We start from the raw sequence: 12596 nt of genomic DNA on the forward strand, positions 1-12596 counted from the left end.
GGTTTATGGTAAAGGTTTTCGTATTGAAATGCATACCCTATCCGTACCATACAGGTTGGGTCGGGTATGGGCTCGAGTAGTAAAAATCCGATATAAACCGGTTTCGATTTTTTTTTTGTGGTCCAATTCTGAATTTGGGTTTTTTTTCACCACTACGTGAAGTTCGAGGCTTTTGTTTTGTGGCTTATAAAGCTGTGGTCCAACAAAAACTCTTGCAAATTAAAGCCCACTCAAGATCAACCCTCTCTTAGTCTCTTCATCTTTCTATAGAACACACCAAAAGTTTAGGTCAAATAACTAACAACTAACATACTGTTGTTTGTTGCACTTATCGGTTCCATTTACGGGTTTTTTTTGTGTGCACGCGCGTGTTATGTTAGCGAGACATATATAGCCCACTCTCACTTAATGTAATTCTCTGTAATAAGTCTTTGTAGACAATTTGTATTTATAAAGATTGATAACTTTCAAATTAGCTTAATCCCAACTCTGCCAAAAGGTTTTAAACTTTACTCATTTCAAATCGAACTCATTAATTTGGTCACCCTAACAGAGATGAAGATACAAACAAAAAGCCATTTAATGGCACACAAATAGTGTCACAATAAACCACAAAAGTGCCACTAAAGAACATTGTTGGAATGAGTGGCACACAAAAAAAGTGGCACTAGAAGTGCTCCCACTAAAGCCTTTTAGTGGCACTTTTATCGTTTGCCACTCAAACTTTTGAAGTTTTAGTGCCACTCAAACTTTTGAAGTTTTAGTGGCACTTTTTTCGCTTGCCACTAAAGCTTTTTCGACTTTTAGTGGCACTTTTTTCGTCTGCCACTTTGGACTTTAATGGCACTTTTTTTCGTTTGCCACTACAAACTTTCTGGGCTATTGTGGCACTTTTTTCGTATGCCACTATAAGCTTACGGGCTTAGTGACACTTTTTCCGTTGCCATTCAAACTTCCGGGCTTTAATGGCACTTTTTCTTGTTTGCCACTACAAACTATTAAACTCTTAGCGACACTTTTTTATTTGATAAACCATTAGATTTTAGTGGCACTTTTTCACCACACTTTTAACACCACTATAGATGTCTAAATCACATTAATATAAATACCCTAAAATATAGAAAGCATAATATCTTCACCGTACTTAATAGTTTGATCATCTTTCAAATATATACCAAATGCCAAATCTCAAGTCTAAACATCAAATATATAAAAAGGAAAACAAACAAATATCTTAATAAAAACTAAAAATGTCATTGCGTTCATGAATCTCTTTCATAGTCTTCAATCTTCATGTTAGGTACCTAATAAAAAATAAAAAAATTAAGACTTTTCAAAATGCAAACAATATGAACACTATTAGGTAGCAAATTCAAGTTGCACCAACCAATTACATAGCTTACTAAATTGAATCCATTGACTTTAGGATGAAATATGGCCAAAGTTGATGTCATCCACCGGTTCATATGAGGATCTTCTCAGAAATGAGAGAGCCACATATGATCATATATGTGAATAAATATCTCAACATCTATAGGCACGGTAGCAGTTATTGCTGCAAATTCAGGTCTAGGTTCTTTATTTTTTTTTCAGAAATGAGAACCATATATGATCATATATGTGAAGATATATCATGAAACTGCACATACAACAGAAACATGATATGTAGCCTCGTGTCTATCCATATCTACCCATACTATCTATCTATCTCTCTATCTCTCTATCTCTCTCTCTCTATATATGTATATCACATAACATTAAAATAATATGCAAGAAAAAAAAAGAATTTAAGTATCCCAAAGAGAATACTTACATATTAATAATATTAACTACTTGCGGGCGCTGTTTGTAGATCAAATATAAGCGAGATATATGTATAGCGATGTATAGCAATCTCGACGCATCAGGTTAACATGTTTGGCGAATGCACCATTTATCCATATTGTGAATCATTAAAAAGGGTCACACTGCAAGCAGGGCCGCACGTAATACCCACCTGCATGCATTAAACTGAGGTTGGTCAGTTTCAAGTGTATGGTAAATAACAGTTTTAAACAGGATAACAAATCAATTCAATTTCATATATATTTAAAAAAAAAAAAAAGAAAAACCAAACCTGTTTAATATATTAACACTCATGCCAATGTTTGATTTCATTGACTTAACTGAAGCTAGTATAAACTAATAAATTTATGACAAAAGTGGTACCTAAAACAATAACTGATCAACGTCATTGGAAAGGTTTTGATCATTGCCAACTTCATTTGAATATTGCGCTACCTGTACATTCATTACACAAAATCATAATCATTCACATATTATTTGAGTTATTTGAATTTATTTGTTAGAACTATTTTGAAGGTATTCAAAGGTCTAGCCTTACTGCTTGAATGTTCATATGTAGTCATGTTGTTGGCCCGCATGTAATAAACTCATGCATACAAAATAAAGAAATTTTGTTGAGTACATTCAATACAACTAGGATTGGTTATGATCCAATCACTCTTGGTTACAAAATTCTGCACTGTTAGTACGTCATGTATGATTATAAAAATTATGTTATTTTTTTAAAAGCTAATTGTTTTATTAAACCTAAATTACAAAAGGCTCATTCATAAGTAACTGAATCAAAAGTGGAGGCTAAAGATACTAAACATACCTGATCTTTTAGTTTGTGTTTCTCTCAGGATGATGGCCCATCTGGCCGGTACATTAGTCTCCAATGGTTCAAGCTTTTTTTCTACATGCTGCATTTCAGTGAAATCATAAATATCAAACACAATGATTCAGTTATATACAACAAAGTTTATAGTGGTTTACGATATTTGACCAAAGCCAACATCATTGTCAATTATTCCATTTTCATGCACTTATCAAGCAGGTTGCTAGCCACAACATCTGCGTCCATATTTAAACTGAAATTCAAAACCACATCTCAAATCAAAATATTACTAATGGAACTCTATTCTAGTTATAAATGTAACCAATTATGAAAAGATTATAAATAAGCCTTGAGTATGCTAGCCTATAAACAATATCAAGTTATGTGATATTATTAAGTAAAAAGCTCCTTAAGAGGTATACATTGGTTCAAACTTCTCAACTCAAAATTTCCTTTTATACATCTTGACAAAATTTCAAGCACCAACACACTAACACTATGAACTTTTAATAACTTCTGCATATTGTGAAATTATATAAGATTGTGAAATTTAATACTCACAATGTGTACATTCATATAACAACTTGATATAAACTGAAAATAACACATATCTTCAGGAACTCTTAAAATAAGCAATTTACTCTTAACAATGATACTTATCTCTTGATCAACTATTTGTGTGCTTATAAGTAAATCACAAAGAGCAGAAATAACCTAGATCTTTTTTTTTCCTACAAGTTATATACCAGCTAGCAACAAACAAGGTACAAATAGTAAAATACATCAATGAAAACCTAGCAGCAAAATAATCCAAATGTTTACCTAATTTCTACTCAAGCACGGAAATGAACCAACATATATTAACATACCGCAGATAGAGAAACAGTCGTCATCCAGAGGTCCGTCACCGGCGGTCAAACTTGTTCTGTCTCAGTCTGAAACTGATAGACTGCAACTTCTAAATGAAATTAGGTCAAATTCTAAGTGAATTCGATGAATTGAAGACGATTGATTACCTTCGGTGACGAAGAAATCGAAGATTCAGTGGATTAATAATCGAAGGATCGCCGGAGTTATGAAGATGCAGAACGGGAGCTGCAGCAAGGATGGAGTTATGAAGATGCAGAACGGAGATGTAAACGATAGATTGAAAACTAGGGTTTCTGCGATCGGGAGGGAGAATTGGAGATGCATCATTAGGAATAAAAATGTCAACCTATGAAAAGAAAAGTGCAGGTTTAAGCAATTAAGCAGAGAAAACAGACCTATGCTGCAACTTGGGGCAGGTTCCAACGAGGAGGTACAGATTTTTTTTCTTTGTTATTGACATGGTATAAAATAGTGATCAGATCGGGACCGTACTGGTACCGACCGGTCCTGGTCCTAACATATTCGGTTCGGTACCGGTACGTGACCGGGACGGTATTGAAGGTAAAAATTCGTAAAATACCGGTCACATACCGTACCGGTACCGAAACTCAAAACTTTGGTACAGATTCGGTACCAAATCGGTACCGATTTTGGTGCCGGTACCGGTATCAATTTGCTCATCCCTAGTATAAAATACACAAAAAAGTTAGACACCGTAGACGCAACTGAGTTGGTGGAAGCCCCTTGTATCCCAATTGATTGGTACCTTGGTCGAAGCCCCCTTGTTATTTTGTTCAGGTAAATGGAATAACAAACGGAAAGTCATTAACTTGACCCTCTTTCCGAACCCTTTCTAGATTACTTTAAAGTGCATATCATTTGTAAACTACTTACATTCAGGTTTTATACAGCCTTTACATTATAAAAGAATTAAAAAAAATTCTCTTGACAAAATCTTGACTAGTAAGAGGAGAATGGTCGTCATTCCTCGGTTTTTCACATTAAATAATTCATATTTACGTTGGTTAACTTTTAGTCGACATCAAGGTTTTGACGAAAATTTAATATGGCACACTCGCATCGTCTTCAATTAAACTCAATGGCATAAAAGCTAAATTTCATTAAAAACGTGTCACTAGATTTTTAGTGGCATGCGTAAAAACCTAAATTAGTGGCATAAAGGCTAAATGCCATCAAAAGTGTGTACCACTAGATTTTAGTGGCATACGAAAAATGCCCTTAGAACCCTAAATTAGTGGCATAAAGGTAAATATCATTAAACACATGTACCACTAGTTTTTAATGGCATACGCAAAGTGCCACTAAAATCATAGATTGGTGCTAAGTCACACTAAAAATGTGTTATAAGCAAAGAAGACATACATAAAGTGCCAATAAAAAGTGGCACAAAAGCTAAATGCTTTTATAAACGTGTGCCACAAGATTTTAGTGTCATACGTAAAATGGCACTAAAATCATAAATTAGCGGCACTAAAACTAAGTGTCACTAAAATTTTGAGCTAAGCAAATATGACATAAACAAAGTGCCATTAAAAAACTAAATTAGTGGCACAAAAGCTAAATGTCATTAAAAACGTGTGACGCTAGAATTTTAGTGGCATACGCAAAGTCCCACTAAATCATAAATTAGTGGCACAAAAACTAAGTATCACTAAAATTTTGTGTGAAGCAAATATGGCATACACAAAGTGTCACTAAATAACCTAAATTAGTGGCACAAAAGCTAAATGTCACTAAAAATATGTGACACTAGATTTTTAGTGGCATACGCAAAGTGTCACTAAATTTATAAATTAGTAGCACTAAAACTAAGTGTCACTAAAAATTTGTTAAGTGCCATTAAAAATCTAAATTAGTGGCACAAAATCTAAATGCCACTAAAAATGTGTGTCGTAATTAAATGGACTTTTATTTGTATTGAAGGCAATGTTTTTATTTATTGTCATATAGAATGAACTTAAATATTAAGTCCAAACTTCAAATCCTCTTACATAGTCATTACATTCAAAATATAAGCTTGATATTCTTGTAAAATTCCATGACGCAAAAGTTGGAGACCCTAAAGACAATTTTCATAGGAGTGAATCCAGCCTCTTTGGCTAACACGTTGAATTCTTTTACGGTTCGCTCTTTGCCGCCAGGGTTAGCAATCAACATTATCATATCTCTACCGATGACGCTCTTAGAAGCTTCATCACTACAACTTATATCACTTTCAGGGTCGGGAATGACTGCTTCCACCACCACCACCTTACCACAATCCGACAACGCCGCCCAACAGTTCTTTAGAAGCCTGAGGCAATTAGTGTCACCCCAATCATGAAGTATCCACTAAAAAAATAAATCATTGAAGTTAATTAACAAAAAAGATTATTATTTAAACAAAGATTATCTTAAAAAGGTTGATGTGCCAACCTTCATGAAAATAACATCTCTTTTAGGAACACTTTGGAACATATCTCCTCCAACATGTTCCACACCTAGTCAAGAGAATCAACCATCATTAAATCCTTTGATAAAAGGAATATATCCCAACAAACTAGGACCATCGGTAACAACTCCGACTGAATTGTAAGAAAACAAATTACTTCCAACTCGTAGCAAACTTAACGAATTATATCACCGTTTTTAGTAACAATGTATATAACTAAACTACAACAACAATATATAAATTGCATATGAGTTTGGGATGTCAAAGTTTAGTTATATGCATATACTAGCAAAATATGCTTATTCATCTTTAAGTCCATGATAAACAAAAATGCCTAGCTTATTCTTGATAAGGAAATTGCATATGAGTTTGATAGAAAAACAATAATTCATTATACAAAAATTCATGTTTGCTTTGATAATCCAATAATTGTTTCACATTAGAAATCAGGAACACTTTCTTCGAGAAACAAAGAAAAATCATATACATATACATATATTTATACTACATAATAAACAAAGCTTTCTAGGTGTCACATGTTATCACCATGGTGATCTTTACAAAATTTTCCCTCCTCTCACTCATATTAAATACAATTTCTCTTTCTTATTAATAATTTTATTTTTATATTTTTTTCAATCTTTCATTCTCCCTTTTTAATAATTCTTTCCTAATTAGTTATTAATATTAACTTTTTATAAGTAACTAATTTTCATGTTAATTTTGAATAATGATTTCAAAAAGTAAGGTTTTAAATATATTATATTAGTTAATTAATATTGAGATTTTATATGAAATGGTATTATTGGATGAAGAGACAAAATTAATTTAAAATTTAAATTTTAATAAATTTTAACTTATTAAATATATATAATATTTACTAAATTACAAGTTTTTTTTATCTTTCAACCCTTAAATTCATTGTTGATGTATTCTCAATGTTGATGTTAATTAAAATGAGCGGGTTTTTATAAATGATTAAAGTATCAAGCATGATTCAGGTTAAAACAATTTATAGTTTGAATGAATTTCGGCCCACAGGTAGGTTTAAAAAAAGAGTCACTTACAACTTCTTTTTTTAATTTACTTTTTAATCAACTCATTGTTTATGTTAAGTTTATCATCTTAAAAATCTACAAAAATATATAAATACTAGACTACATGTTTTGGTTTTTTAGATGGATAAATCAACTTCTTACCACAGATATACAAATGTTAGACATTAACACATTGTTAATCAGATGATAAATTGACTTTATATATCCTTCAATTATTAAACATTTCAAATATATAGATTTCTTTAGTGAACGAGTTATACTTGCACCAAAAAATGAGGTCATTCAAGAAATTAGCAAATGTTTGTTATGGTATCTATCATACATATAACGATACATTACAAGAAACTATATATCTCTTGATGTTTTAAATGACCTCAAAATCTAAGGTTGTCAAGTTATAGATTAGTCCTTAATGATGATGTTGAAGTGATGATGGTTAAATGGTCTACGCAATGAAACCAAAATACATGTGAAAATACAATATGATAACTGTGTTATAAAAGCGAAATTCATATCCAGAAGTAATACTGAAACTCACATTTTTATTCTTAAAAAGAAATTTTCTACACCTTTAGATGAAATGCTTAATTTCAAAAAACGAAATTTTCACTTTATTTTGTGTTTTGCAATTAAGATTGATAAAACTAAGGTCAGTCACTATAGATGGTTCATTTATTTTTTAAGCAAATTATTTTAACTCGTGGCCAGTTATGAGTTGCATTATCTAGAGTTAAAATCATAAACAATGTTAAACTACTAAATTTTGATATAGGATGTAAAGTAACAAGTAAAACTATAAATATTGTGATGGGTTGCCTTTAGAGTAGGCAAAACTCCAAGAAAGAAGACAAACAAAGGATTTGGAACAATTTACTCTAATATGTTCTTCAATGCAGAACATTATAATATATAAAGGAAAGTTGAAACTAACAATACCTAAACTTAAGCCTAAAGAAACAACGTGCAGGTGGTTACCCCACTAGCCTACTTAATGCATGAAACATGGAAAAGAACATAAATAACTAAATGCAACATGGAAAAACAAATTTAACTGCCTTGACTCCTTCTTCCTTCTTATTCGGCTGAGTTGCTACTGGGTCAAGCCCCGGGTCAGTTACGGGTCGGGTCTCCTGGATCGTATCATATTGTGTACAAAGAAATATTAGAGATTAATGGATTTTCTATCCTTTTATTTTCATATTGTGTAATGTATAATTTATTTTATCGTATAATATATCTTTATATCTGTTGAACATATTTTTTGTATTTGACATTATATTATTATTTAAATAAATTTATTTATTTCAACCCGTGTGCTACACGGGTAACTAATCTAGTATACAAATATAAAATTCAAGACAAGTTAGGACTTAGGACCACTTTCTTCACAAAACAAAGTAAAATCATATAGATACAAAAAAAACAGATTATCCACGTACATGCGATCAATGTTGACGCTACAGGTTGTAATTGATTATGTATAACATAACCTAGGTCACCTATGACCGGTTACGGTTTGTTAATGATACATGATACAATGAATGTGTATCTGTTTATGAAATTGAACACATACCTTGATAAGGAGGTGTGTCCTTAATAACATGAGGCAGGTCAAAGTTGATCCCCTTAATATCAGGGTACTTAGAAACAATAAGCTCAAGATTAGCACCTAAACCACCACCTACATCTACCAACTCTTTGATCCCTTCAAATCCCTTGTACTTCTCAAGAATCATCTTCATCACTATTCTTGTGTTGTCATACATGCACTTGTTAAATACCTCATTGAATCTGTTGTCTTTTGTAGTATACTCAAATGCATTTACCCCATGAGCTTTGTCAAATGGGACCCCTCCCTCAACAATTGCATCTTTCAGGTGATACATGCCCCCAAGTAAATGGGTCAATCATAAAAAAACTATTTCATTGATAAAAGGTTAAATAGATAATATATCATATTATTATATAACATATAGGAGTTAATGGCCATTTTCGTCCATGTGGTTTGCCACTTTCGCCACTTCAGTCCAAAGTTTAAAATTTTGTTAATTTTGTTCTAATAGTTTTAAACATTGGCCAATTACGTCCCACCGCCTAACGGCATCCAACTATGCCGTTAGTTTAAGGGTATTTTGTCTTTTTATACGAGGGTATATTGGTCATTTTACCCACTTATTTAATAAAACACATTTTAATAAGTATATATATATATAAGCTAAAAGAATATATTCTATCCCTCTCTCTGTGTCTCTTCTCTCAACCTGTAGTTCGACACCATCAAGCCACCACCAACCCACGATCACTAATGACCACCACAACCACCGTCTATGACCACCACAACCTATCAGCCCCACCGCGTGTTACCACCACCACAAATAACTCAGATTTCGTCACATAATTTCCCAAAATTCAACGCCGGCGACTGCTCGTTTTTTCGTTTTCCGGCCGCGGTTTCCGCTCGTTTTCCGGAAAAAATCCCAAATTCCGGCCACCAGAATCTTGGTATTGAAGATGAACTGGAGGGTTCTAATAATATTACTTCTATGGATTCTGATAACCGATTAAGGGCGGAGTTGTCATGAGGAAGAGCAGGTGGGTCACGCCCGTTGTTGTCGCCAATTGTATCAAGACGATCGGAACAGTGGAATTGGGGGTGAGGGTAAATTGAGGGTTAACCCATTATTGATTTAGGGGAGATGGAAGACGGGTTGGCTGGTGGTTTATTGTAAATTGAGGTTTGAGATGTAGGGGTGGTCAGGTGGGTGTGCAGGTGGGTTGGGATGGTGGTGGTGGTGGTGGAGGAGGAGAAGGATGAGTTGGAGAAGAAAGAGAAAACGAAAATATGTTTATTTATTTACTTGTTTATTAAAATTTTAGTAAAATGTAATAGACGAAAATACCCCTTAAACTAACGGCATAGTTGGATGCCGTTATACGGTGGGACATATTTGGCCAATGTTTAAAACTGTGAGGACAAAATTAACAAAAATTCAAACTTTGGACTAAAGTGGCGAAAGTGGCAAACCACAGGAACGAAAATGACCATTAACTATAACATATAGCTATAAAAGAAACATACCAAACAACTTAAACTTTTAATTAATAAAACCATTTGCAACTCACTAAAATTTGTTTTTATCTAAAACAGATTTGGTGCAAGCAAATTAAAAAATATTAGGTAGAGAAGTAAAATCATAGGTAATTAATCAAGCATTTAGAATATCTAAAATACTATAATTTGCAATATTTTGGATATATCACACTTTAGGTGATTTGCATCAGAACCAACTCCCTTTCGTCTTTTTGTGATTATACAATATGTTTTAAATCATTTTTAAAGCAATTGTATGCAATGTTGTTACATCAATTAGTTCAAAATATTAAAAGTAGTTATAAATATACAATTATACGAAAATGTAATTTAAGTATATCAAAAGGCAAGCATGTCATTTAGAATAACAAAATAGTGTATGTATACACCATGCACAAACAAAAAGGTAAAACTACACCATGCACACCACCATACCACACTAATTAGCCACACAACATTATACTATATTTTCGTTATATTACAACTAAACCATTATGTTATGTTATATGTTATCTTACGTTGTACCATACTAGGCTATGTCATATCTTATCATACTATTTCACAATATCACATAATGCCTAATATATGAATGGGTTAAAATAAAATTGGCATAGTAATACCCCCTTTTGAGTCATAAAGCATTTAACTATTTGTTTTTTGTTTTGTTTTTGTTTTTTTTTGTGGGTGGGGGGGGGGGGGGTGGTTGGAGGAGAAAGACAATTGTTCATATGAACTACAACTTGTTTCACATGTTATCCACTCAAGAAATTCTTTATCACATAGTCCATAGATATATAAAAGATATTAAGATGCAAATACGGATTACTAACCAACAATCAATGAATACTTTATCATAGATAAAAAGAACTGATGAAGCAAGAGAGGTTCCATCTTGTTTCCGGACAAAATTATTGGACAAGGGTGTCATGCCATATAAGGTCTTAGAATCTCCATGTTCATCCTTCACTACGGTTAATGTGAGAATCGATTGGCTAGCGAGAAACCGAAGAACTCGTTCAATCAATGCTGGGGTTTCATGGGTTTGTCTAGGAAGACTAGAAGCAAGATCAAAACAAAAGAAGTGAGCACCAGGAGTCTTCGCCATGATCTCAAAGAGATCGAGTTCTGTGGCGGTTTTAATGACCATTGGAAGAGCTATGCCCTCATTGATTTGATAGACTCTAAGTAGCCCTTCCTCTTCTTCAGACATCTTGTAAGAGTCCATGGTTGAAGGAAGTGATGTGGTGAACCTTTGTTTTGAGTGGTGTTATATATACCACTAGTATTATTGTTAATAAATATATTTTCACTTTCCAATAATATATATACCACTCAAAACCGTATTATTCCTAGTTGCTAGTGGATGGGCAAGTCTCACCAACTCCTCGCCAATAAATTATAAACATGAAATATTATATATTTTTAATGTGTTTTTAGAGGTGATTGTGAACCAATAAATTGAAGCGAGCGTGTTGTGTAACTGCCGGGAAAAAACGGAGTTGTTATAAGGTTCATATATATATACAACATTTTAGTTGTTAGGTAGTTTATGGTTCGGTTTGAATTGGTGAAGCTGTCTAAAGTGGCTATCGGTAATCTTTTTAGTCTTTGTTTTCTAGAAGCGGATCTACTCTTGTGGTATGGAGGCCAGTTGTCTCCTTTGATTTTATTTTATTTTATTATTATAGTGTAAATATATCTACCGGCCCCTTGAGTACGGTGGCGGATTCAGAAATTTTTCTCACAGGGGTCGGGGATTTTTATGGTCGGTAATACAACCGTCAGGTCGAATCGGGTCGGGTCGAGTCGGGTCATATATATATACTATGTTAGTTACCCGTGTAGCACACTGGTTAGAATAAGTATTTTTTTTAAATAATAACATAATGTGAAATACAAAAAAAATGTATCACATATATAAAGATATATTATACAATAAAAAAAATTACACATTACGTAATTTGGAAATAAGTTGTTAGAAAATTCATAAATAATAAATTATTTCTTTGTTATTTTTGTATATCAAAACTTAGTTGTAAATGACAACTTTTTTAAACCAACTCGTGGACCAAAACTCATTCTAATCTTAAACTGTTTTGATATAAACAATGTTTGATACTTTAATCGGTAAAGAAACCAACCCGTTTCGTATTACTTATAAAAAACTAATATTACATTTTATATTAAACAAATTAACATATTTATGATGGTATTAATTCTTTTAAATTAGGATGAAATTATTAAAAAAAATAAAATGAAATATAAAAAAAAGAAATGTAGTTAATACGAGAGAGATGGGGGAAAATTTTGTAAAGATCAACATAGTTAATATGAGAGAGATGAAGGAAAACTGTTGAACTAAACCACATATTTCGACAAACCATAGAGACGAAAACCGCAGTTCACTCAATAATAATATATTGAAAAGAAAAAAAAGAACAAAATATAAAACTATTAATAAGA

General features: G+C 32.6%; 1 protein-coding gene, 1 long non-coding RNA gene and 1 pseudogene across 8 annotated transcripts in view; all 3 read right to left on the bottom strand.

Moving 5' to 3' along the window:
* LOC143592314 (cathecol O-methyltransferase 1-like) overlaps positions 1 to 11377 on the bottom strand; it is a 39445-nt gene extending 28068 nt beyond the window's left edge. The window contains exon 1 of the mRNA XM_077072259.1: positions 10964 to 11377. Coding sequence (XP_076928374.1) covers positions 10964 to 11358 — 395 coding nt within the window. The 5' untranslated portion in view covers positions 11359 to 11377. The remainder of the gene's footprint in view (positions 1 to 10963) is intronic.
* LOC143592322 (uncharacterized) lies at positions 1096 to 3976 on the bottom strand. 6 transcript variants are annotated; one of them, XR_013145899.1, is made up of 8 exons: positions 3928 to 3976; positions 3679 to 3825; positions 3532 to 3611; positions 2821 to 2915; positions 2384 to 2747; positions 2209 to 2280; positions 1814 to 1996; positions 1096 to 1304 (listed from the first exon to the last, which is right to left on the bottom strand). It is a non-coding gene; the product is annotated as an uncharacterized LOC143592322 (long non-coding RNA). The 6 variants fall into 6 exon arrangements; XR_013145902.1 differs by having other exon boundaries at positions 3485 to 3611; XR_013145898.1 differs by having other exon boundaries at positions 2384 to 2915.
* Positions 5519 to 8928, bottom strand: LOC143592324 (caffeic acid 3-O-methyltransferase pseudogene; annotated as a pseudogene). Its single transcript, XR_013145903.1, has 3 exons — positions 8616 to 8928; positions 5969 to 6033; positions 5519 to 5884 (listed from the first exon to the last, which is right to left on the bottom strand). The product of XR_013145903.1 is annotated as a caffeic acid 3-O-methyltransferase pseudogene (transcript).
* Positions 11378 to 12596: the final 1219 nt, after the last annotated feature.

The sequence above is a fragment of the Bidens hawaiensis genome, unplaced genomic scaffold (genome assembly GCF_021521415.1).
Source record: "Bidens hawaiensis isolate Kalapana, Puna unplaced genomic scaffold, B.hawaiensis_p1.1 tig00040689_1, whole genome shotgun sequence".
In the NCBI taxonomy this organism is placed as follows: domain Eukaryota; kingdom Viridiplantae; phylum Streptophyta; class Magnoliopsida; order Asterales; family Asteraceae; genus Bidens; species Bidens hawaiensis.